Below are 26,585 nucleotides of genomic sequence, written 5' to 3'. Positions count from 1 at the left end.
ACGCTCACTGCTCGGCCCTCAGCTCAGGAGAGGTCAGAGCCTGGACCTGTCTCATTCATGGTTCTAACCCCAATGCCTAGCTCCGGGCTAAGAGGCTGGCCCTGAATAAGTGTTTGTTAATAAACGGCCAAGCCGCACCCCTCCCTGCCCTGCCCCCCACACCGACCCTCCCCACACTGACCTCTGACATCTGCGGGAAGAGGCTGATGGCCAGTGGCAGGGCCAGGCCGAAGGCCGCCAGGCATACAAGGCTTTGCACGGGGAGGAGGAGCCGGGGACGTGCCTGCAGGAGAGCCGTCCTGTAGGAGGGAGGAGGGAGCTCCATGAGACCAGAAGACAGGCTGAGCTGGCTGCCAGCCACCATGCGGGGTCCCACCCAGAGTCCCAGGACCCGGGCAGCGTGGTCCTGGGCCACAGCATGGTCCTGGGCCACGGCCAGCCCACAGCTAAATAGTTGTGGTGGCATTCTGTCTTTGGGGCCTTCCCCAGTTGGCACCCTTTCCCCCAGGCCCTGCCCTGAAGGACAGTGCTGCTTGAATCCTCAATCACACATCACAAGTGAGTACTTGGGGGGCACCCATCCCACCCTGTGTCCAGCCTTGTGCAAAGAAGGCCACATGTGGGGGAGACACGAAAGGTGGCTGTCGGCCCCCGCCCCTGGGGAGACACACAGCAGAGAAGGATGGTCCTCAAAGGCAGCACATAAGAAAATACTGAACAAACCAGAGTAGAAGCCAGGTCCAAGGGAGGAGACAAATGGCACCCACACACACGCACGCACATACGCATACGCACAGCCGAGTACGGGAACAGAACACACCCTGCTGACCACCTGGTCTGCTTTGATCCAAGAGCCACAGAGGGCAGGGACTTGCCCCAGGCCACAGCCACGTCTGCAGGAGGCAGGCCGGACTGCGGTCTGCAAGTGCCACCGCCCCGTGCCGCTCCCAGCTCCTGTCTTCAGAACCCTTTGCCAGTGTTGACACCCACCCCCCTTGACAGGATTCCTGGGCAGGAGAAATACACGAAGAGACTCCCTCCAGGCCCTGGGCCCCTCAGCTCCATGATAAAGCAGCTCTCCAGACAGAGTGGGGCCGTGCCCACTGGCGAATATACCTTCACTGTGTTGCCCATCAGAGCTTTATGTTTTGTGTACTCCAGCAGGCCCCGTGGCGGAGACCACCAAGCATTCTACCTGGGGAGGCCTGGGGTAGCCGTGCCAGCAGGATGGGCGACTGGACGATTTGCCAGAGGATGTTGGGTGGGCACCAAGTCTGACCTCAGTAACTGTGTCGGCCCCCTCATGAGTGGGACTGGCTCCTGGGATGAAGAGGATATCATCAGGCTCCGGCCCCTCCTGCTGGAACCGGGCTGGCTGTGGCCACCGGCAGGTGAGAGGCCCTTTTGGGGGCAGGGCCTCAGTGTGGGCGACAGGCAAACCCCACCCCACCTTCACCTCCCAGGACAAGAATCCCAAGAGCACCTGGCCCTGCACAGACAGTAAAATTGGGAGCCACAGTTCTCAAATTTTGGTGTCTAGGCATCTGCTTCCCAAGGCAGACCCCCAAGGGCCCCTTACCCCAGTGAGATCCCCATTCGGTTGGTACTATGACTGGGACTCTGCATTTCAAACAAGCCTCCGTGAGTCTAAAACAGGTGATCCCCAGACCACACTTCTGAGAAACCCTGGCCCAGGAGGTTCCTGCTAGGGTACCAAAAAAGCTCCAATTATTTATAAATTCTATGCAAATAAAAGGCCTGGAGCACAGTAAGTGCTCTGTAATTGTGGGTTACTGTTGCTGTTTTTGCTCTTGTTAGTGCAAGAAGGAGGGAGGATCCCGGTGACACTGTCCTCTAGCCCTTTCCAGTGGCCCAGACCCCAAGACCTGGCCAGCTGTTGAATTAAGCCTGGAGAGGGCAGTGTCACAGGATTAAGAGCAGCAGGGCAAAGGTGCCTAGACCAAGCTCGAACCCATCTGACCTTCCCCTCAACCTAGTCCAGTGCCCCCACCCTCTTCCCATCCTCCAGGTGAGCCTCCCCCCTCCCCCCCCCGCCAGCCCCGGGGCCTCCTGGCTTCCCTGGGAGTCACAGATGCTTGAAATGGGCTCTGAGACCTTTCCACCTGAGATCAACTTCGCCGGCAGGACAAGGAGGTGGGGTATCCAGCCTCACTCTCCAGACCTTCGTAGGAGTCCCCCTGCCCTCAAGAGGCTGTGGAGGGCGGGGCTACCCTCCTGGTCGGTTGTGGCAGTGACTGGGCCCTCAGTCCCTGGTGGGGAATCAGAGGAGGGGAATGGGATAGGAGGGTGTGAAGTCCCGAGCACTACAGACTGGAGGGTCACCAAGGGCAAAGAGGGGACAGGGAGAAAGAGTGAAGCTCCCTCCCTAGCAGGGGAGGGGCGGGCCACGGGCTCCATCCTTGGTCGCTCCTGGGAGGGACCACGGACAGCCTCCTTCCCCATGGGGCTGTGACCCTGGCCCCTCTCTCAGGGGTGGCTGGCCAGAATCTGCACTGGAAAAGGGGTCCAGGAAGCCCCAGGCCTGTGCCCCTGACTCAGGCAGCAGGCAGCCCCAAGACTTCAGCCAAACAGGAACCCCTGAAGTCCCAGCCCTGAGCAGGGAGAGTGAACACAGCAGGACGGGGGAGGGGAGGAGGAGAGGGAAATGGCAGGGAGGGATCGGAAAGGCAGCTGGGGGAGTTGAAATATGCAGATGGAGAGATGTGCGTGTGCAAATGCCTGGAGAAAGGAAAGACCCGGAGCCCAGGGAAGGAGGGAGGCTGGGGAGCGGCCTCAGGAACCACTGGGGGGGGGGGGGGGGGGGGGGGATGTGGCCCGAAGCCCTGCCCCGCTGAGACCCCACAGGCTGGAAGGCACTGGAAGGTGACCTCCAGGGCGAGGGATGCAGGGCTTGGGGGGGGGGCGGGGAGAGAGCCGATGCACCTGCCTCTGAGTTGGAGGCATTATGGGGAGGATGGATCTCCCAGGCCCGGGACCAACACCAGCTTCCTCCTTAGGAGGGTAAAGCTGGAGGGGGAGCCCTCAGCCCCAGGGAAGGTGCAGTGTGTGTGCTGGAGGGGGGGTACACCCTCCGTGTTCCCCCAGGGCTCTGGGCTGGGGGTGGAGGCTCCTCTGCTTCTGACTTGAGACTCTTTCCATTTCGGTCTCGGGGACGGGGACACCTGGACATGCTGGGCTCCCTCCCACCTCTCTTCTGCTAGCAGGGACCCCAGGGACCGTGTCTCCCAGTGCTCCCTCCATGAGGAGCTGAGGCCAGAGGCAGAGCCAGGCGGCTGCTGCACCGCACAACAGCTTGTCTCCCCACGGCCGTGCATTCCCTCAGCACTTGGTGCAATCTTAGTTGGCACTCCATTAATTTGCAAGTAGGCTGCTTTGTACGTGTTCTTTTGTCTTTTCCCCCTGGCTGTCCTGACTCCCTCACCCGACTGGGCTCTCAGAGGGGAGGAGCGGCTGCCCCCAACAGCCATCTCGGCAGAGGCCCTGCCACAGCACCCCTGCGGGGAAGGCTGAAAGGTGCTCGGTGGAGCCCCAGCAAGGCAGAGACTCCTCCTGGAGGGCACGAAATGCAAAGGCCTGCCGAAAGAGCCGGTGAAGAGGGCCGTGTCCCCGTTCCCCAGGGGGGAAACTGAGGCCGAGGGAGTCTCCTCGACTACCTTGGCCTAAAAAGTGCTGGAGCGGGAACCCCGGGTTCGTGTTCTTACCAGGAGTCTCAGCTGGCGCTGCTACACGGCCCTGCCCCTCCCGTCACCCAGTCACGCGTTCCTGGACAGACATGAGGTTAGTAAGTCTTCGAGGGCACAGACTGGGTCTCGAGAGTACTCAGGCATCCTGAGCTGGGCTCCTTCTCTTCCTCAGAGACCCTCTCAGGCACGTCAGACAAGGACTGACCGAATACCGGGCGGCCAGAACCAAATGGCCCACCTGTCTCCGCCTACCTGAGGGCCTTCTTCAGACTCTGAGCTGAGCCAGACACATGGCAGCCGAGACTCTGGGCAGATCCCAGGCCGGGAGGTTCAGAACTAGAACAATCCCACACAACTTCCCCAAGCTATTTAAGTCCCCAAACTAACCATCACTCCACGCCACTTTCGGCAAACCCAACTCCGATGCCAACTGGAAAGGCATCACAGCAAACTCCAGGCCCAGAATTCAGTAGCCTTGAAGACAGAAGCCCTACCTTCCTCATTTGCCTGGTGGTCTCCTCATGTGTACTTGCAGTCACTGGTGTTTGGGGAAAGCCTCAGTTCACGAGGCAGCTACAGACACAAGGGCCGGGACCACCAAAACAATTTCTCCCCCAGGATCTCCCACATGAGATTGGTTTTCCTGAATCCTGGTACTCAACATGCCACACCGCTGCTCAGGTCCCTCCCATGACCCCCCCTTTTCCGTGGTGAGGAAGGGACCATCTCCTTGGCTGGACTCAGGGCCCCTCATCCGCCGGCCCCAGTGAGCACACTTTGCTTCTGTCTGGCTAGACTCCTCAATTCCCCACACGATGGACCCACACCCTGCCCAGAGAGCCGGCCTTCCACAGAAATCCTCCCTTGCTCTCAGAGTCAGCGGCAGCCCTTCTCCAGTCTAGTGTTCCCTCCCCTCAAGGTCACCTTGGGCCTGTTTACATACTGCCCAGTCCCACCTGCAGCTGACTCATGTATGGGTCATGCCCATCTCTCTTATCAAAATACAGGCTTCCTGAAACCAGGACCCCAAGTCTGCTCCTGTCTTGTCTCCATGCAGGCCAAGACCCAAAGACATGCTGATTACGTGATGTGATCTGAAGACCTGAGGCAGTCTGCGTGGTAGGAAGAGCCCAGCTTTGCAGCTCCTGGCTCACTCCTGGCTCTGATATTTCCTACTGGCTTACTATAGGCAGAAGATATAGCCTCTTTTTGCCTTGTTTTCCTCATCTGTGAAACGGGAGTATTATACTTACCTCACCATGCTGTTGTGATGGTTAAATGAGATCACTCATTCAACCAACAAACACTAAGCATCTACTATGTGCCAGGAATTGTGCTAGATGCTGTGCAGGGCAAGAGATAAAAAGAATGTACTTGCCTCCACGGAGATGGCATTCTAGTGGACCAGACGGATAACAGACAACTAGATAAAGAGTCTCTGATGTTGCTAAGTGCTACGAATACAAATAAGGCAATGGAGGGAAGAGGGGGTCATGGGGTTATCTCGATGGGGTGGTCAGGGGGGGACTCTCTGAAGAGCTGGCATTTGGGCAGAGACCCGGCTGACAGAGGACTGGCAGGTAGTAAGCGCTTAATAAATGTTAGCTGTTATTATAATTTGTACTGTGGGAATAAGAAAGTCCCACTTCCGAGCCTCAGGTGGAGCGCCCCTGACCTTGTCCTTATGCCTTGAGGTGCCCCCTCCCAGGCTGGGCCGCCAGGAGGGAGGGAGTGCTCACCGCCTGCCCAAACTTACATGAAGGTCAGCTCTGGTTCCTCCCTTTGGCCCCTCACCTGCCCTTCTAGCAGCATGTCTTCTTCATGTTTCAACCTCACGCTCACTAATTAACAGGATCACTCCATCGTCATTCTTACTATTGTGTTCCCTTCCATCTTTACAGTCATGACAAATATGCGTTCTCAGAACATGCTTCGGAGGAAGGCAGGGAGGTGAGTACGGCTTGTATGTTATAATTGAGAAACTGAGGCTCAGTGAGGTAGTGGGTTGCCTCGTGGCTGGATGCCTGAAGAGGGTGGCCCTGGCCCCCAATCTAGTCTTCCTACTATAATCCTCACACTTTCTCTTCACAACAGGTCTTGCTCTGTGCGCTAGTAGAGAACACACGTGCACACCCACACGCACACCCTGGCACTGTCAGCCCCTCCGGGCAGGGCCCGCGCTGTCCGTCTGGATACCCTTCCTAGCACCTTGCACGGGATCCTGCTTAGTACAAGTCTGGGATTACTCACAGCACCGTTCCAGTAACACTGCCTGGAGTGTCTGAACAAACCGGAGTAGGGCAGGCTCCCAGCTGCTCCCCCGTCCCCTGCCCTGGGCCGGCTGGTCCCCCCTCCCTCCAACCCCCCTCCCCAGCGGTGGCCCCTCTCTCCCGGCTGCCCCAACTCACTTCTCCAGCATGGACATGACGATAGGGGGGAGCACCAGGATGGGCATGGGGAGGACCACCCGCGTCAGCGCCGTCTCGAGCAGGGCCTGAGGGGCAAGCAGAGGCTGTGATGAGCAGAGCTCCCAGGGTGGGGGGCAGCCACCTGGCAGTGAACCCCTCTCTGGAGCCCCTAGGTGTGCGTACTGCTGCTAAGCACATCTGGCGGAATGGAATTAATTCATGGAATTGCTCATGAAGCCTTATTCCAAACACCAGAAAAAAGCCACCCCCATCTTCCCACCACACAGATTTGAAAAGAGCAGATCCCTGTCACCTGCCACGTGTGGGGGAGGGGTGGCAACACAGAAGCGGCCCCAGGAAGGGGCCTGTGCCCAGGGACGTGCCTGGGTGGCGGGCGCGGGGTCTGGGGAGGAAGCATATGGAGGACTTGAGATGCTCTAAAAACAAAGCAGGCTCTGGGAGGACCGGAGCAAACAGCTGGGGCCTGCTGAGCCGCGTGAGGCTCTTGGTGCTGAAGGAAGACGGAGATTCTGGGATTTACTTTTTTTTTTTTTCCTTTTTGACACCCCTTAAAGACAACGATTTAGAAGATCTTGCATCTCCTGGCTCTGGATGAGAGCCTTTCTTAGTGACAAGAGGTCGGCTTTGTAAGCAGGAAATGCTTCTGCTCAGTGTTTGCTGTGTCTCCATATGGGGTTGCCTGGGTCCTTGCTCTGGGAGCTCCCTCAGGATTCCTAGGGAGTGGGAGCATGGTGAAGGCACAGCTCAGAGGCTGTTCTGCACTCTGATGGTCACTGTGGGGAGTTCCTTCCAGTCCATGGGCTCCTGGCCCTCAGAGAAGGCTTGAGGAATGGCTCATAGCTCCCAGGCCCCGCCAAGAGCCTTCCCCTAGACAGCAAGGGGCTGACCCGGCCAAGCTGAGGGAAGCCCAGGGCTGCAAAAGAGCCTGGGGTTCCCTGCTGTTGGCACCATAAGGAGAGTTACTATGATGGGCCTCCTTCTCAGCACATCAGGGGCAACACTAGGGCTGGATGCGAGGTTGGGATCGGGTAGGAAATTGAGACTGAATCACCTTCAAGGATAGATAGGTTCAGGGCTGAAAATTTCTCCCAGGAACGTGGGTCCTTCATGATCAGACTCTGGAAGGCCTGGGAGAAGGTCCCTCCAGTCTGCTAAACAGGCGTGGGAATGATGGGGGTGCCCAGAGCCAGCACAGGAAGCAGAAGACACAGCACGGGCCCTGGTGTCCCCAAGCCCCTCACAAGCCTTGGATGGGCACCCACTTTCTCTGAGACCAGTGGGGTGGGGAGCGCTGGCTCCCCCCAGCAGGGGGTTACAGAGAAGTCCTCGCTGACGGAGGTGAGGCTTGGGGCGCGTCGTGGGAGCCGATGATGGACAGTGGCTGGGGCAGCGGTGAATGCTCAGCTATCACGGCTGACCCCCCATGCCAGCACTCAGAGGCCAGAGAAGGACAAGCCACTCATCACCACTTGGGCAAAGGCTGGGAAAGCATGGGGAGATATGCCAACGGACTAGAATTTTCTAAAAAAATTACGGTTGCTGGAGCGGGCGAGGCCAATGAAATGAGAGGTGAAAGGGGGCCTTCTTGCAGCAAGCCGTTCTTCCCCAGACCCCCCCTCAGCCACACGGGGTCCCTCATGAAGTAGCACCTGCAGAAGCGCCTATTAGCACCGGATGGCAAGCCACCCGTTCCAACGCTTCCTCCTCTGGCCCAAGAGGCCATGAAGGCCCAGGGAACAGTGCCCTAGGTCCCGGGGTGGGGGAAAGAAAGCTCTGGGCGTCTCCTCTGCCCTTTCCAATTAACAGAGCGGAGAAGTCAGGTCCTGAGGGGCTGGGACAAGAGATGGGATGTCTTGCAGTGGCGATGCGGGATGGAGAGAAGGGAGGACTATGCAGGGACAGGTGTGGCTGGGGCCAGACCTGGAGGCCCAGGGCTCATGCAGATGGGAGGCAGGGTGGCGCAAGGAGGGCGGAAGCAGAGGACAAACAAAGCAAAGGCGCTGTGCACAGAAGCCCCTGAGGAATGAACCCCTCTCCTAGCTGCTGGCCTCCCCACTGGCCCCCTGAGCCCCCAGATGACCCACATGTCTGGCTGCAATCTTGGAGGAGCCCACGAGGTTGCCATCACCATCCAGGACATCGATGCCTTCCTCCAGCTCCCCATACCGCATCAGGACCACGTTGCAGATGTTGGCACTGGCTGGAGAGAGGGGAGGGGGGGAATCAGGGGGCACAAATATGAGGGGAGGATGCCGTTCTAGCTGGTGGAGAAAGCCACTGGGCTGCACCCAAGCCTCCCTGCCTCCTCTAGCAGCAACGGTCCCAGCAGCAAGCGTCGAGTCTGCGTTCAGACGCAGTGGGTGAAGGTATGGTTCTGCTGCCCATCTGCCCCCCAGCCTACTGAAGGATTCGGGCGCCCTTGAGAACCTGGTGAGCAAAGGCGGAAAATAACCAGTGTGAGGGAGGAAGGGGACAGGGTTCAGGAGCTAGAGAGCGACCAGTTATCAAGGGAGCTGCTTGCCTGTCCCCGGGGGCTGGGCCTGGCAGGCAGGCGAAGTGAACGCCCATCTGCCAGGGCTCCCTGGCTTGAAGACGCCCCGCCAGTGCCCCATGTTCCGTCATCAGCAACTCAGTCCCTCGGGCTGCCTTTCTGGGCATTTTCCCGAGGCGGCAGCCCCTCACATTCAGCCCTTTGCTCCTCAGAGCCACTCAAGTTCCCAGAGATTTGCTTCTCTGACAGCAGGTGCCAGAGCAGGCAGGAACCTCAGTGCTCACCCAGCACCGCCCCCTCATCATATGGATGGAAAAGTGAGGCTCAGGGGAGGGGGGTGACTTATCTGAGGTCACACAGTGAAGTGGGACAGAGCCAGCCCTTTGGGTACCTGGGAGATGGGAGGGTTCGGGGATGGGGGTCAGGGGGAGGGCTCAGGCAGAGCTAAAGGCCAACCTTCTACAGTCTCACTTCAGATGGTTGGGTTCCCTCCCTTGGCTATGAGATCATGACAGATCCTGGCTCCTTAGTTAAACACTGGATGCCAGAGTTTGGGGGGCCATCCATCAGCTGGTGGCTAGCCCCAGGAGTCTCCCTCTGCTTCTCTCACCTGGATCCGGCAGGACTGGGCCCGGGGCCTGGGGCAGGGTGGCTGCAGCGCTGACCTCCCCCGACCTCCTCCAACCTTGCTCCAGGATAAAAGTGGGGGGACTTGAGGGTGGTGGGCGGGTGGGGAGTGGGGGGGGTGACAAATGTGGAGGCCGCCTGCTTCACTCCTCCCCCAAAAGCGCCTTGCTGTGTTTAAAGTTTTAATTTTTGCTAATTAATGTCAATTAATTTTGTATAATGAGTGTTTAATTTTGGGGAGTGTGTGAGCCTGGGAGCGACTGCAGTTCTGGGCTGCGAACGCTGATTAGCATCAACACCTGCTGCTTCCCCACTCCCTCCAGTGGGGGGGCACTAGGGTTTGGGGAGCTGCAGGGCTGCAGGGCCTAGTGGGCAGGTGGAGTGGGAGGAGGGCCACAGATGCTCCTGGTGCCTGAGCCAAGGCTGGGGTGCAGGCGGCGAGGGCGCCTGCAGCTGGGGGACGGGGGGCTGCAGGTGAGGGGTGGCTTGAGACCCTGGGGGTCTCTGAGCCTCAGTCTCCCATTTCAATACAGTGGAGAGAGAGGTGGAATAAACAGAGGGGAAGACCAAGACGCTCTGCAGTCTTTGGAGAAGAAAAGCAGGAGACCAAATACAGTGCTAAAATGTATTTACAGCACATACGCCATCTTTGAGTAGCTCTTGTGTTTCCACACGACACTCAGCCGCCGTGGTAGCCATAGGCAGACCTCTTTGGCACCGGATCCCTCCTGCCCTCACAGCAGCCACTCACCTGCCTTACACAGCCAGGGGCGAGCTTGTGAGGCATCTGGCAAGGTTTGGAGACATTTTTGATGATCACAACCTGGCGTGGGGGAGTGGGTGGGGGGTGGCCACTGTCATCTAGTGTGGAGAGACCAGAGGTGCTGCTAAACAACCTACAAGGCACAGCCCCCACCACAAAGAATTATCTGGTCCAAAATGTAAGTAGTGCTGACGTTGAGAAACCCTTGTATTCCACAGAGACTGACAGAAGGCGGAAGGCGAAGCTAAGGTAAGAAAGGAGAGGTTGGGAGCCCGGATTTGGGGTCAGCTGGGCTTGAGTCACAGTCCTGGCTCTGAATCTCCCCCTCTTCATCCCCAGAGGTGAGCTCCTGCCAGCCCTGGGCGCCAACCGCCCAGGGTTTAGGGTCCAGAAGGGCCCCCAGAGTGGCCTTGGGTCGTGGACACCTGGCCTGCGTGTTAGTGCCTCGCCCTCTAGTGGCGGCAGGACCACTCTGCATCCCTCACACCTCGGGGGCTGCCAGGCCCTTGGTTCCCAGGAGACCCAACAAAACCACTGGAGAGGGTATTGGGGTTTTCTGCCCTGAAAGGCATTGATCTCTGCCCTCTGAGAACCCCTTACATCACTGCCACACCAGCACCACACCAGCACCCCTGCTGCAGGAAAGGCAAAGCTAAAGGAATGTGGTCCAGGTGATGAGCATCTGCCTGAAGTCAGGAGTCACCAGCTCATTCTGCAACCCAAAGCATCCACCCTTACCAGGCTTCTCTGGATATAAAAGGAGGGGCTGCATTTAGCATCTCTATGGGATCTCTGGTCACTGGCTGAGCTCACATGGAATGTCAGCTTCTGCACCCAAGCCCCCACCAGGTTAGGGGAAGCCAGGGACAACTGAAACATCTCTCGCCCTGTGTTGCATGCACATGTGTGTGTGTGTGCACACACAGGTGCAAGAGACAAAGAAGAGAGTATTTAGAGGTGGTGGTCCACCAGTCCCAGACTCATGATGGCATCTTGCTTGCTCTCTGCAATTTCCAAATGTAAAATGTAGCCACAGCAGACAGAGTAGGACTTTGGTTCAAACACAAAACCACTTGGGATGAAACACACAGCAGGAAAAGAAGTGAAAACCCAGAGTCCTTCCCCTCAGCCCCTCCAGGACAATTTAGGCATGAGAAAGCCCTCTCCTCATCTAAGCTGCCTGGATGGAAAAAAAGACAGAAGAACCCTAAAAGCCACCCTAAAATGATGGCACTCCCCCCCAGCTCCCTCCCTCAGAACGCCCCCAGTTCTTCCTGCCTACTCAAACGGCACACGCCCTGTAATATCTTCTGTTGGCCGTATACACTGGTGGTCCATTTTATTGAGCACCTGCTGGATGCACAGGTTCCTAGCCATCCCTGTCTTTGAGCAGTGAGAACATGAGATGGTTTCCATGATTTCATTTCCATGATCTCCTCCAGAACATTCATTTCTGCCATATTCCTTTCAAGCCTCCCTGGTCCCTCCTAGCCCACTCCTGGCAAGTCCAGCTCCCAAGTCACGAGCACTGAGAGCCTCAGCAAATGAAAAAGAGAGAGAGAAAGAGAGACCAACTGTGGGCCATGGGTCTCCTTTCTAGCACACCAGCAAGATCTATTATTGACAGTATCAGCAGGTTAATTAAGCAGTCTGTTAGTGATCATGTTAAGAAAGCTGGCACATTTTCAACTCGGATTGACGCCATTCAAGATTCAGGCACAACTGATGTTAGAGAAGCTATGCTGAGAGATGTCACAAGATGAGAGAGGGAGATCGCTTCACACTGATGGCAAGCTCAGTGTCAAGTCCTGAGGAAAATATGCTCTTGACTGCTGCAGATGTTCTCACATCAGACCCATCGTGATGCAAAATCATGCAGATTGTGAACAGCTAATGAAGCACCCCGTGTAAAAGGGACAGTGTGGGGAAGAAGAAAGAGCAGTAGACAGAAAGGCAAATGTGCAAAAAGAGTCCTCAAGAAGAAGGCGGCGGGGGAGCTTGCCCCCTGATCCACCAAAGGAACCGACGTGCGGACCGGCGGAGTTAGGAGTCCAGAAACACACCCACCCGTAGGGGGAAAGGAGTCTGTGGTAAAGCAGTGACATCAGCTCCCAGGAAAGGACCATTCAAACGCGAAAGCAAAGCGATGGGTTATGGGGCTATCCCTTTGGGGAAAACAAAATATCTTCACTCCTTGGTTCTAAGATGCATTTCCCCACATTTTAATGTTTCAAAAGTCATGATGTGCCTAACAACGGACGGCGGGGTGGGGGTAGAGGAAACCTGTGCATGTGTAAACTTTGCCACGTGTAGAGGTTCATTCAAGTGTCACCTCAGCTACCCAGAGCAGTCTGCACAGAATCTGAACTTAAACTTAGATTCCTAATTGTTGCCTAAAACATCTTTTTAGAACTTACACTATAATGGAGCACGGACATGAAAAGTTATTGTACATGCAGGAGATCGTCTGCCAGATACCAGGCAATGCAATTAAAGACAGCAGAAATTGCCAAACCATAGATAGCTACCCTAAAGAAATGCTTGCCCATATGCACAAAGAGACATTTACAAGGATGTTAATTATAGCACTGTTTGTAAGAGCAAATAATTAGAAACAACCTAAATGTCCACCATTAGGGACTCACATGGGAAGATCTCCAAAACAAACTTATATGAAAAAAGCTACTGAGTATGTACAGGATGATTTACTACATGTAAAACCCCATAACTGGGAGGCACATACTGTGGGCCCATAAATCCACAGGTAACGTTTTGGAAGGTTCACACCTCATGCAGTGATCCCCTTGGGAAGGGAACTAAATTTAGGAATTAGGGGTTGTTGAAAGACTTCTACCTTTTTTTACCCTATTTTTCTAAATACCGTTTGAATTTTTACAATGAGAATATAATCGTGCTTTACTTGTCTAAGAAGTGAAAGAAATTGCCAAACTTCCTAAAGTAGATCATAAACATTTGAAAGCCAGCAGGGATTGCTATGACCTTCTCACGGTTCCTACGTATCTGTGGCTATAGGTGGGAAACTTCCTAAAGAAGCTGATTAACTTCAGGAATAGTTTTTCCTTCAGGTGAAGAAAAAAAATGAAACCACAAATATAACCAAGTAGGAAATGCAGACAAAAAAAAAACACCCCAAATTCTTTTATATGCTTTGAAATTATACTGTTGGTTTTAAAGGGGCCAAAAGGGTCAAGACTAGAAACAGGGTGACAGAAAGCAGTGGTGGGCCGTGATGCTGTGTTTAACAACCGAAGTCCAAAAGAGAAGTGGAAAAGGTAAGCAGGACTCAGACTCAAACTCCATGATCTTGAAGAAAGTGGCTCAGATCGGATGTGTAGTGAAGGCTTGTTTACTCCTTCGCGTGAGCAGGAAATACAGTCCTCTCCCCTTCTGAAAGGCTACTGTATTGATGCCCCTTTTAACTGAGGCATCTGAGCATTGAGAAATATGGCATCTGAATCTGTGAATCATATTTTAAGCCATGGGGAGCTGGGAAAATATATTTTATGTGACAAAGAGTCGCTACTACTCATCAGCAGAGGGTCATGGTGACTGACTCCCAACAGCTATGCTACCCCCAGAGGATGAGTCTTAACTAATTGTAATAAATCCCTCCCTTGCCAGTGATGGACTGAGGAGGGGACATGTGACCAGCCCAAGCCAACGAGGGATGTCTGCAGGGGACTTCTGGGAAAGGTCTCCTCTCATTGAAGGAGCAGGTGCAGGCAGACGTCTGCGCAGGTGGTGGGTCTGCTTGTGGTGCTTGGAGGTGCTGCTGCCATTTTGGGACATGAAAGGGGCCAGTCTGCAGCTGAAGCCCCTGGCAGACCACAGAGGTGGAAGGAAAGGCCCCGGGTGCCTCACTCGGCACTTGACCTTTGTGAAGTAATACATTCATTTCTTACTTAAGCCAGTGTGAGTCTGGTACTTTTGGCCAAAAACATTCATAAAATGTATAAAGAGCTTTAACAGTTATTAAGAAAAAGGTACAGTCATCAAAATCACCAAAATATTCGAGTAGGAATTCTTAAAAGAAATAGTAAAAATTCAATGAATATGAACTCAATCTTACTAAAAGTCAAGGATAGAGTTTTTAATCTAGAGAAAAATCTATCTGCAGGTGTTCTTTCGATGTGTTGGAGACTGATCCTCATTGGTTAAGTGGTTTACGAATAGTGTGTGGCTCGTTTTCTCACTTTGTTGATGGAGACTTCTGGCATATGGTGTAACATGTCATCAAATAAGCAATCCTTTCCCCTCTGGTATGCACTTTTTGTGTCATCAAGAAACTCTGCCCCTCCCCAGTGTTCACCTCTATTTTCTTCTAGAAGCTTTAACATTGTACTTTTCATATTTAGGTCTTTAATCTCTCTGGAATTTATTTTTGTGTATGGTATGAAATAGGGATCTCCTTCTCTCTCTCTCTTTTTTAAGATTTTATTTATTTATTTGACAGAGAGAGAGAGAGAGAGAGTACAAGCAAGGGGAGCAGCAGGCAGAGGGAGAGGGAGCCCAACGCAGGGCTTGATCCCAGGACCCTGGGATCATGACCTGAGCCAAAGGCAGATGCTTAACAGACTGAGCCACCCATGTGCCCCCTTTTTCTCTCTTTTCTATTTGAAAACCTAAAAGCCCAATAAAGTTAAGAAAAATTTCTCAACCATTCTGGGAATTGGAAAAATGCAAATTAAAAAGAGAAAAGAACCATTTCAGATAGACAAAAATTTTTCAAGATTGATAACACCAAATGTGGGGAAACCAAAATGTAACCCTTGCAGGTGGAGTAAAAAGCCAGTATGCTCATTTGGCAATACTTAGCAAAGCTAGATGTCCATGTGCCCTCTGACGTGGCCATTCCATTTCTAGGTACCAAGGCTCAACTGGTGACCCTCAACACTGGCTGCACACCTGAAATGAAATCTGAGGGATCGTCCAGATTTCTGCATTTTTTAAAGCCCCCCTAGGGGGCTGTTTGAAAACCTCCACCCTGGAGAAGCCCCTACTTATGTGCACAGGGACACACATACAAGGTTGTGTAGTATGGTACTATTGCAGTTCTTAGAATACATTAAGATTTGGGGCACCTGGGTGGCTCAGTCGTTGAGCGTCTGCCTTCAGCTCAGGTCATGGTCCCAGGGTCCTGGGATCGAGCCCCACATCGGGCTCCCTGCTCCGCGGGAAGCCTGCTTCTCCCTCTCCCACTCCCCCTGCTTGTGTTCCCTCTCTCGCTGTGTCTCTCTCTATCAAATAAATAAATAAAATCTTTAAAAAAAAAGATACATTGAAATTTTAGGACAGCCCTATAAAGGCATCTAAAACTTATTGAGGTTAAAATCCAGTTTACAGAACAGTACACATGGTATGATCTCACTTACATTAAATATCTATTTATATAGGCATATTTATGTTATGTAGAGATACAATAAATAGAGATTGCTACATTTTTAGATGTTTACTCAAATTTGGAGGGATATACACAGACTTACCCTGGAGAGCAAAGTAGGATTGTTACTTTAGAAAACAACCGTATTATCAGGAGAAAAAAATAGAACCATTTTTATTAAAACAAAAAAACATTCCAATGGCAACCAGGAGACAAGCTCCCATCTTGGATCCTGAGTGACACTGGACAAAGTTCTCCGCAAAGTAGTTCTCTACTTCCTATCTTTCTCTCTCTCTCTCTCTCTCCTATTTTGTGGGTTGTATGTGCACACAGTAAATAATTCAAATTGTGTAGAAGGGTAAATAATAAAACCAGTCTCCTTCCAACCTTTGACCCTTAGCTTCCCCCACACCCTCTCCAGAGGCAACCACTCTAGCCAGGCTCTCATGTCCCTGCCAGACACAGTCGATGTATTTACAAGTGGACATGGGGGGACATCACCACCTGAAACACACATACACACACACTCACGTGAGTCACACCGGAATACAGCCCCAGCCCTGCCTTTAGAGGAGGATGATTATCAAATAGGGACGTGCACCCTAACATTTGCGTGATGTCATGATATTCCCTAATACTCCACCCAAAAGGCAGTGGTGTATGACACAGATTTTCTTTTAAATAGCTTGAGAATTGGGAGAGTTTCACAACCCATACTAAAGTGTCACAAACTCAGGACTGGTAATTTCGGGACTGAAAAATCAGCCAGTAAATTTAGGTGTAGGCTGACTCTGAAGTTCAGGATCTCTTCATAAAAGATTCCTGCTAACACATTCATCTTCTGGAAAACTCCCTTTTATCACAGCTGCTCCCGAGCTTAAAATTCAGCGGTTCCCTATTAACCATAGGATAAAGCTCCAACTCCAAGCTAACGCCCAAGGCCCCAGTGGCCCTCTGCCCTGGCCCTTCCCCCACAGGCCCGGCCCATCCCGGCCCCCCTATTCTTCCTGCATTTATAACCCCGTCCCCTGCCTTGGGCTTCCCACCTTCTCTGCTTCTGGATTTGTCTGCTATCTGGATTTCGGTCATTATAAAATCTCTGACCCGGAAGGCCATTCATTCAATAAACATTCACTGAGCGCCTACTGTATGCCAGGTCCTGGGCCTGGAACAGGTGCCTAGGAACAGGTGACTTGATCACACGGGAGTGCCCCTCGCAGCTTTTTGGACCAGGCTGCTACTTGGATGCTTCCCTAACTGGGGGGTCAGGCAGCTCACTGCAATAACAGGCTGTCAGTTTTTCAGAAGATCCTGCTGCTACTGCTGGGCTCCTACTTATGTGTGGAGCATCTCTTGAGGGGTGGAGTCCAGAACTAAACAGACTCCTTTGTTCTGGGGTCTCTGTTTCTAGTAATACAGCTGAAGTCAGAGTGAGCCTCCTCAGAGCCGTACACCACACTGCAGACCTATTCTGAGCACACAGCCCACAAAATCCCTGGATCTTCATCCTAAGCACTCTGGCCAAGTCAGGTCTCGGGCAAGCCTACACTTGTGTAGCTACATTTTTTTTTGAACAGCAAGCCTTACATCAAAACTTGCAATCTTAGATCCTGCACCTCTTGCCCACGAATTCACAATCACTGCCAAGTTGCTGTGCCTGTTCCTTGAATGTGACCAGTGCAGTTCTAACGGAAAGGGACAAGACTGAAGACAGAGCCCTAGGACACACCACTAGAGACTCCCCTCTGGCTAACGTGGCCTTCCTACCCACGTGCTCTTGGGCCCTGACACCATGGGCCCGGACCCCATACCTGGGGTCCATGTCAGCTCTAGGGCTGCTGATGCTTACAACACCCAGCCCAGCCCACCGATCCTTCCAGATCCAACCCAGAAAGGTTGGAGAATGTGACCTGGATGACCTGGTAAAGTCGCTCATTGGTCATCCACCCTAGGCTTGCCAACTGAAAGTGTGAATGATGGTGTTAGAGAAAACTTACATAAGAAAATAGAACAGTCAAAAAAAAAATGTTTTTAATGAAAAAAAAAAAAAACCCCAGAATGAATGTCCAAGCAGCCATAGAATGTGGCCACCAATGTCATCATGGTGGGGTTTCACGATGAGTACCCAATTTCAAAGCGTTTCTGCCCAAGCACTCATTTCATCACTGAACAAACCCACACTGAACACTGTGTTTCAAGCACAGGGTGAGCCTGGGGGCTGGGGATGAATGACAGCCAGTCCCTGTCTTGGGGAGCTCACAGTCTGATGAAGGAGGCAAACTCCGGAACAAAATGGGCAGTTCTGGGTTACACACAGGCACACACAGGGTGCTGTGGTCTAACCCTAACTGGGGCTACCAGGGAGGGCTTCTTGGAGGAGGTGGTGTCTGAGCTGAGAAACAAAGGCCTGGCAGTCAAGAGAAGGCAGAAGATGGGGCTGAGGAAATGGGAAGAGCAAGGATTCCAGACAAACAGGGCACGTGTGCAAAGGTCAAGGAAGGGACCAAGGAGCCTCAGGGCTGTGGACGCCACATTACCACTGACCTGGATGGAAGGAACGCATGTCATGAGGCCCAGCTGATACAGGTGCACGCTGCTGTCCTCTAACCACAGGGGATGAGGGGTGGAGGGGGTCAGGACTAACCCTTGGGGCTTGGACACACAGCCATGGCTACCTCCCAGACAAGGCAAGCCAGGCGGCTTGAACACCAAGCGAGGAGCCGGGAAGGGGAAATCAATGCCTGGGGATGAAGGGAGCAAGCAGATGCGGTGGGTCAGATGTATGGACAGAAGACCTTCTCCCAAAGACTGCCCAGACATCCTGAGGAGCGGACCCCCTGGTGAATGCAGAGATTTTTTTTTCCTGGTGATGAAATAAGCGGTGACATTTAATGTAAGGGCCTGCTGCGGACAGCGCAGGAAGAAGTCATTTCCCGGCAAAGGGAAGATGAGGCTGGCATTTTGGCCCATTCAGGAAGGTTAGTCCCTGTGCAGGGAGCCAGCTGGCTGGGGCTGAGGCTCAGGCCTCCCCTGAGGGAGCTCAAAGCCCACATGGGGGTCTTTCTTAGCACCCGATACAGCCTGTCCCCTGCTTGGTATGGATGCGCCAGGCAGCCGGGGGTGGGGGTGAACTTCAGGGCTTCCTTCCTTCCCTCACCCCTGCATGCACATACGCAGAGCCTGGTTCAGAGATGTGCTGGCCTGGGGACACCTGGGGATCCCCACCTCTGGGCCTCTGGCTAAAGGCCCTGCCCCATGCATGCCTCTCCCTCTCACCAGTGCCCCTTCATGGCACCTGCGACCTCGCATTCCTCCCGCTGGTCACTCCTGCCAGCTCCCAGCCCAAGGCCTCACGAGAAGGCTGTTTGCGGGGCCTGTCTCTCCCGGAATGGACTCTTGCTCGTGGAGACTGGCAGTTGGACCTGGGGAGGGGAGGGTGTTTTTCCAATGCCTCCTCGACTGACCTTTCATTACACTGTTTGCCCAGCTCCCCAAACCATTAACTCCCACCTCACAGCACCCATCAATTAATGGAGGGCCTGCTCTGAGCTCAAGCTCCTGAACACAATTAAGCGTGACAGTCCACAAATAAGAAAGAACTGGAGAATTAATTAAGGTCTAAACAAATTAATTACCAGTCCCCAATCGATTCTGATGCCAGCACACATGCTCCTGGGCTCACCGTCTTTCCTAACATCCATGTATAAATAGAAACGAAGATTTCCCACATGATTGCTGCTCTGGACCAGGGCACAGCAAGGCTCTGAAACCACCATGAGGGACAGAAGGGCTCAGTGAGCGTCCTCAGGGCTTCTCAGTACTCAGCACACGTGTGTGCATGCACATACATAGAACCCCGGCTGAAAAACCAGGGGCAGCCTGGAGGTGGGGTGCCCCTCGTGGGGCGCCTCTGGACCACGTCCCTCAGTTTCTCAGCTACGTGGGTGAGGGGTTATCCACGTGGGCTGGAAGTAGCCTGGGCCGGGCCTTTGAGGCCCAGGCTATAGCCAACGCAGGATAACTTTCAGTCTGAAAATGTTTATTCTTCTATAAAATGGGGATGGCTCGCCGCCCTGCCTTGGGTCATCCCAGAGAGACAATGTGGGGAATGAGGGGGAACGAAGGCCTGCTGGGGAAAACATGGAGGGCGGTGGGGCCCCTGCAGACCCAGGGGAGGCCTGCAGTCTGTCACAGACATCCCAGTGGGGAGGGGCTGAACTGGGGTCTGGTCCAAGGCCAGAGAGGGGGTAAAGGCAGTGGAGTGAGGTGGGGGAACGAGGTGTCCTGAGCCCAGAGTCTCAGATCTCTCTCTTGGGCAGCATGTGGGGCCCAGTGAAGGGAGGTGTCCTCCTATCTCCCAGACTGCAGGCTGGAGGAGGGCAGAACTTGCTGGGCAGGGCAGAGGGAAGAAGCAACAGACCCTGGGAGCCTCCTCCTTCCCTGAACCTGAGTTCCCAGTCTGGCCAGGAGGGAGGGAGTGGGGAGGCCCTTTCAGGGCCCTTGCCTAACTAAGATCCCCTTCTGCTCTACACTCACCCCCCACCCTGAGCCCCCACACACATCCCAACAACTAGGGCTTAATCCTATCACTTCAACCTACTCCCTGTGAGCATGCATGGCTCCGTGAGTCCTGTCTCCCCATCATGCCAGGGGTCTGAAGGGACAACGGACCCTCTACCAGCCAGAGCAAGTCCTGGGCAAGCTTCTTGGTGGCCTTGATGTTGGCGTGGCGTGGCGTGGCGTGGCCTGGTCTAGCCTGCCATGGAAAGCAAGGTGAATGCCTGGAGGGACCGAGGCCCTGCCAGCATGCAGTGAGGCCTAGAGAAGCTGTCTAAGCCTGAGAATAAGGTGAAGGGTAGCCAAGTGCAGGGGCTATATGACAGCCTGAGAGAACAAGGAGCCCCAAAGCGGGTGGGGGGCATGCTTGTTCATCCTGCACACCACTGTGTTGGCATCTACCAGGGGAGTCAGCAGGTGCTATTTGCAGACGGGCCTGGGAGGACATCAAGGGCCCGGGAGGTAGAAGCCTCCATGTGGGTGAGGAGAGACCGGGGCTAGGGGTGGAAGGGAGGCAGGCACACAGCCAGGACTCAGGCAGCAGGCCTGAGGAAGCAGCCAAAGAGGATCTGCTGCTCTCAGGATCCTGGCAAACCAGGACTATCAGGACTACAAACCACATTGTGTGCAACCTGTGCAACTGGCTAGGATATGTGGGATCTCGAGACCCCTCAACAGTGGCTGGACCTGCAGGTTCCTCTCGGATAAGACAGGAGGAGGATCAGGCTGGAGACCAAAGAGGGACAGGTCAGAAAGTCTCAGGTGGGGATGGCAGACAGGGTCAAACCTGAAAGCGGGGCCTTTCCTCCTGAAGGAGCTCCAGAGGTTAGGACAAGCCCCAAGGTCATACAGCAAGACGGCCGGCAGAGCAAGGCTAGAACGGACCCCCCTGGCAAAGTCCTTGTCTGCACAGCTTGTCTCAAGGACAGATTACATCTCAGCCAAGTCCCAGATCCAGTCCAGTGCAGCTAAGAGCTGCCACCTTCTGAGGCTGCAACTGACCCTCCAGCCCAGGAGAGTGAGGAACGCAGGATCGGCAGCCTTGTTCGCTCAATTAGGTCCCTTAACAAAGTCAGATCTAAAGAGTTATTCCATTAGTGGCCCATGCCAGAAATAGCTGAGAGTTCATTAAAAGTGTGGAGTTGCTATAGCAATTATCTGGGTCAGGTGAGGCTCACCCAGGCAGCTGGTCCTGGGAGTTCATTAGCCTCTGGCCATTAAGGAGGTGGGGCTGCCAGGTAATGATCGCCCACCTTCTCGCAGGGGCTTTGCAGGTGCTCCCAAGCACTATCCTATGAATGGAATCCAGTCTGTGGTCTCGTTTGATCCCCCCATGGCTCTGGGTTGTAGGAAGGTAGGTACCCGAGCTCCCATTTTACAGGTGGGGAAGTTGAGCCCTAAAGGTGAAGCATGAGATTGGGACCAGGAACCTGGATCTGACTCTGGCTCTTCAGACTGAGCCTTGGCACACGGGAGGTCACATGACCTCACACCGCTCCTGGGCTGGCCCCCATCTTTGTCCTCTGGCATCAAATGGGGAGCTTGGTGTCATGGTTCAAGTGTATACTTCTCTTTTGATGACCAATCACGTACTGCCTCATGCTTCTGTCAATGTTGTTTCTTTTTCAGTTTAAAAACTTTTACTGCAGTGCCCTCTTCCCAAGCAAGGTGGGGGGTTCTCAAGAGCCAGGCTGGGCTTGATGGGATGCCTCAAGGCATCTCCTGGGAGCTCAGAGGCTCCAAGACCAGCAAAGTCTCGGCTGAAGGCAGCGAAATCCCCCCACACACACATGCATGCACATGCTCCACAATTACCTGACTATGAATGGAGGCCTCCAGAACCTCAACGGTCCACAATACCTAAGGGCTCAGAACACTAGACTAGAAGGAGCTTTGGGCCTTCTTTTGTGCCAGGAATCCCTGTGATGGTCACAGGCCAGGAGATACCTATGAGCCCCCCTCCAAATAATGTCCCCAAATGCATGAAACAAAACATACAGGATTATAAAGGGATTATATTGGAATACATGATCAAAATATTTTTTCATTGTGGTATAGTAACAGGTGTTCTCTTTAATTAATGAATTAAAAAACAAGACCTACCAGTGGATTGAATAAATATTCTAATTTTGAGTTAGTGTTGCATATAAACAATATTTTAGAATCCCTGTAACAACTGTAATGAGATGTGAAAATATCTATGATTTCTATGGGTGAAAAAGCCACGGCTCTTGCTTGTTACTGGGCTTGCTGCCTACATTCACAATGGAAGGATATGTTAAATTTCAGGTAGAGGCTAGTGTAGACATTTTCCCCAGCCAAGTTCACAGGATCCACTGCATTCTATCTACTAGCCTTTGGGTGGCCGGGGGCTAATGCCACTGCTAAAAGCAGGATCTCGGTCACAGGGCTTGTCAGCAGGGGCCCCCGTCACCCTTACTTCTGTCCACCCATGTTTTGCTCTAGTCGCCCACACCAGGAGACCCCCCGATGTCAGAAGCGGTCTGGAAAGGCAGTCCAGCTCCCCAAGAGCCCTGCAACCCCGCACACACAGGTGTGACACTCACATGCCTGTCCACGTGCAGGGGCACCTCGGCGCAGGTGCAGGTCTTACCTACAGCGGGGAACGGCACAAATCTCTGGACAAGAAGGCGGGTGGCCGGGGTGAACTTGTTGGCTTTCTGAACCAGGACATTAAGGCCCACCTTAGGAAGAGAGAAGAGAACGTGCATGCGTGGTGCTGCAGGGGCCTGGCAGGCTGGGGCAGGAGCAGAGTGAGCGGCACCGTCTGCCCCGGACCCCAAATCCTCAGCGTCGCCTGTTCCAGTGCCACTATGCACAGCATAACACGGCCCAGTCATCCCAGTTAGCCAGCCCGTGAGGGAGGCGGAGGGGAAAGCCTCAGCCACACACATACCCGCACACACACACACACACAACCTCTCTGAGGAGGGGAAAAAGGAAAGGCCGCTGTTAGAAGAACACAGAATCGGCAAGTAAAGGAAGCGTGGGAACCCTCACTCCCACCTCAGCCTCTAAGCACCCCCTTTCTCAGGCCCCACTGTGGGCTCAGGCACAGGCCTAACCACCAGGGCTCAGGAGAAGGAGATCCACACACCTGCCCACAGGTGACCACCGAGCTAAGCAGAGCAGCCCAGAGCAGGACAGGGGGTGCAGTGCACATCCTGGGCTCATGTCCTCTTCTCTTAGACCCCAGCCCCCCTCACTTGGCCTGGGACACTGGGGTCCCCCTTGCCTTTACCTTGGGCACTCCCTACTCCATTCCGTCCCCCATGCTGTCTCTTGTCCTTCTAGAACACAGGTCCAACCACGTCTACCACGACCAGCTCCTCCCATGACTTGTGTGAAAAGGTGCAATCTCCTTCACGTGGCTCCCCTACTCCCCTAACACCCTACCTTCTCCTTCCTTCCAGGAATCCAGCTGACTGCTCACCAGATGCTATGGGAGCTTTCCCGCCTTGGGGCCTTTGCCCATGCTGGTCCCGATGCCCCAAATGCCTTCCTTCTCTACCCAGTCCACATCTGTTCTGTAAGGCCCACCTCTGAGCTCTCCCTCCAGTGACTTTCTAAGAGTGGGAGTCACTGAACCTTGCCCTACCTCAGTCTCCTTATCTGTAAAAAGGGACGGTAATATCTACAGCATCCCAGGGCTGCTATAAGAACGTATGTAAAGTGTTTAGCATGAGCTTGGGGCGTAAGAGACCTCAGTAAATGAAGCTACATACGAATGTCGCCTCTCCCAGGCAGGAAGCTGCTTCCTCACACGTCCCCAGCCCCTCCTCCCCAGCACTCAGTTCACCGCTCATGATCTGATGCCCCTGCAGGGCTGGGAGGCAGGACCACGCCTTTCTCCTCTTTGTATGACTGGCACTCAGGACAGTGGATGGCATGTTTACTTGCTCAGTAAACTGGGGACTGAGGAATCCGTGCATGGACCAACAAACAGATGAATGGATGGAGATCCGCAAAGGCTGGAAAGGGAGTTTCTTGGAGGAGGGAAAGGTGGGGTTAGGCAGGGCAGAAGAAAAAGAATCGTGGCGGGGAACACAGCACAGGCACAGGCGTAGAGGGAGAAAAGGCGAGGCTGCGTGTGGCCAGACCGGAGACGGGGGTAGAGAGGCCACCACTCCCCCAGACGGAGGCCGGAGCCAGCCCCTGCCCCATAGATCCTTCCTGGGAGGAGGGGCAGCAGGGGCCACTGCAGGACTGCTGGCCTACGGGGGCCTGGGGCAGCCTGCTCTCGGCTCTGGCTCACCTGGTAGCTAGCAGGCCACCCTGCACCTGCAGCCCCGCCTCTGGCCTCGACTTTCTGGGTCGATGGAGAAGATGCAGAGCCTGGGGAAGGCCTCTGGGGTGTCAGGGCGACTGCAGCAGTCAAAGTAAGAATGGTGCTGCGACCTGGGCAGACAGGAAGTGCCACCCTGTCAGGCCCTGGGCAGCCCAGGGCCCCACGGAGTCACAGTGAGGCCAGGCAAACCCAGCGTGGGCTCTTGGGGGTTTGGTCTAGATTGGAAGCCTCGAGCTGATCCTCAGAGTCCAATTCTTGTTCTTTCTGCTTGCTCCAGGGAAGGCTGGGAGGCAGGGACATGTGTGGCAGCTCGGACACACTTCACTGGGACCGCAGGGCAGGCCAGGGAGCTGCCAGCCCACACTAGGTCCTGCTGCCCTGCTTGCAGGCTGCCCTGACTCACAGATGGAGCTCATCGAGTCCCGAGCTCCCCAGCTCTCGGCAGCCAGTGACTGCCTATTTCTGTGGCCCCCTCCCCCAGATGCCAGGGCACATGTTCCTACAGAGTGCAGAGAAGGCAAGTACAGAGAGAGGCAGGAGGACACACAGGCAGGTGTTGGTGGTGGGAGGAGAGGAGGAAAGGGGCACGGGGAGGTGCCAGGCCATGAGCTGAGCACGTCACATTAAATGTCTGAATTAAATCCCCACTACTACAAGACTTCTAGATAGGGCATGTTGCTCTTTTTTATAGACTCAAAGAAGTTCAGACAGGTTCAGAGAAGTTAAGGAACTTTACCTAAGGACACACAGCTATTATGAGGCATGTAAAGTTAGGATTTGAACCCAGGGGTCTGCTAATTCCAAAGGTTTGCTCTTAACTGTTGCTATTTACTTTCCAAGTGTCTTCCATCTCAATGAGGGATGCTTTAATGTCTAATGTGCCACTTAAAACTGGCTGTTTGCATAGCAAAGCTGCCCTGAAAAGACCAGCTTGAGGCTGTGGCCCAGATGAATGGAAAGCAGTCCCAGTCAGGGTAGATAGGGCCCTTGATCCAGCCCTGCCTGCATCCCACCCCAGCTATAAAACAGAAGATCTGGGTTCAAACCCCAGCCCCACCCCCTACATTCTTTTAGAAAAAGCAGGAGCCCTCCAGGGGGCCAGCAGGCAGCTGGGACTTTCCCCTGGCAGCCTCTTGGGGATGAGCAGGGCTGGAGTGTAATGGAAGGACGAGGAATAGTGGCCACTGGTTGTAGCAAATACTCAAGACTTGTCCTCAAGCCTCCCTGATTGGCTGTTCTTCCCTCTGGCTAGGACTAGCACAGTCCAGAGTGAGTGTCCCAGCCTGTCTCCCCAACTCTGGGTGGGAGGCCACGGTAGGGGGGAGGAAAGAAGAGAAAACAATGCCCAGGTCCCAGATCTCCTCTGGCCCGCCCTTCCCTGAAGCCCACTGGGGTCCTCCCAACATGCTCATTCCTGAGCATGGCCAGCATGCCTGAGCCAGGGAAGGGGCTGGGGACCAGCAAAGTGGGGAGACTAGGAGCTGGTGAGGTCACCCTGCCCACCCAACTGATGATGAGCCAGAGAGCAGGAAGGTGCAAATACAGGGGAGGCAGATGGCCACGTCCCCCACTCCTGCCACAGCCCCGAACTTGGGCCTTCCTGTCCCAGCGGCTAGGGCGCTGCAGCCTGGGAAGGCACTGGGCTGGGCGGCAGAGCGGGGTTGGGAGCCCGTCTGTGCTGATTCCTCAGGGGCCCTTTGGCCTGGAACATTTGGTGGAGCCCATTAAAATTAAAACGCCAAGTGGCTGGTGGCTCCGAATGCCGGCCCATTTTCCCTGGCACGGAGGGTCCTGTTTAAGGGAACCAGCTGGCATTAATGGCACACAGCTCATCGCCAACAGCAGCTAGCGATCAGAAAAATCTGAGCTAATAATCGGGTTCGGGAAAGATAATGAGATATGGAACAATCACCGCTGAGGGTCCCCCAGGGTCTGTTTTAACAGCCTCCAAATAAGCCACAAAATAGAAATTAATCAAACAGGGGCTCCATTTTGGCGGAGAGGAAAACAAACAGGGTGTGGATTTTGCACACGATAGTCCCCTTGTGGTCTGCAGACAGGGGTCCTGGGAGAAGCAAGGGCCCCGGACTCATGGGACATCAGCAGTGGCCTGAGGAAGCAGTGGACCCTCTCTGGCCACTTCTCTCCAAGCTCCGGCTCCCAGGCCGGTGAATTTGCCGTGGGCAGTGGACAGGAGCAGAGGAGGAAAGATAGCTTCCCGAGAATCCCCGAGGTGGGGTAAGTGCTGACCAGCACCAAGAACCAGGCTGGGGAGGGGGCTTAGTGACACAAGGTCTCCAGGGT

At 54.3% G+C, this 26,585-nt stretch overlaps 1 protein-coding gene across 11 annotated transcripts in view; it reads right to left on the bottom strand.

Moving 5' to 3' along the window:
• SFXN5 (sideroflexin 5) overlaps nt 1-26,585 on the bottom strand; it is a 115,686-nt gene that overhangs the window by 21,533 nt on the left and 67,568 nt on the right. For 9 of the 11 annotated variants that reach the window (XM_073897528.1, XM_025868406.2, XM_073897526.1 and 6 more), the window contains 4 exons: nt 22,587-22,677; nt 8,218-8,333; nt 6,113-6,198; nt 182-299 (listed from right to left, as the gene is read on the bottom strand). In XM_073897528.1, coding sequence (XP_073753629.1) covers nt 182-299; nt 6,113-6,198; nt 8,218-8,333; nt 22,587-22,677 — 411 coding nt within the window. The remainder of the gene's footprint in view (nt 1-181; nt 300-6,112; nt 6,199-8,217; nt 8,334-22,586; nt 22,678-26,585) is intronic. The other 2 variants (XM_073897533.1, XM_073897534.1) reach the window with 2 other exon arrangements.

This window comes from Callorhinus ursinus, unplaced genomic scaffold, assembly GCF_003265705.2.
Source record: "Callorhinus ursinus isolate GAN/ISIS: 27379988/994484 unplaced genomic scaffold, GSC_fseal_2.0 scaffold10, whole genome shotgun sequence".
Taxonomy (NCBI): Eukaryota; Metazoa; Chordata; class Mammalia; order Carnivora; family Otariidae; genus Callorhinus; species Callorhinus ursinus.
The sequence above is the reverse complement of the archived record's forward strand: the minus strand, read 5'-3'. Positions and strand labels throughout refer to the sequence as shown.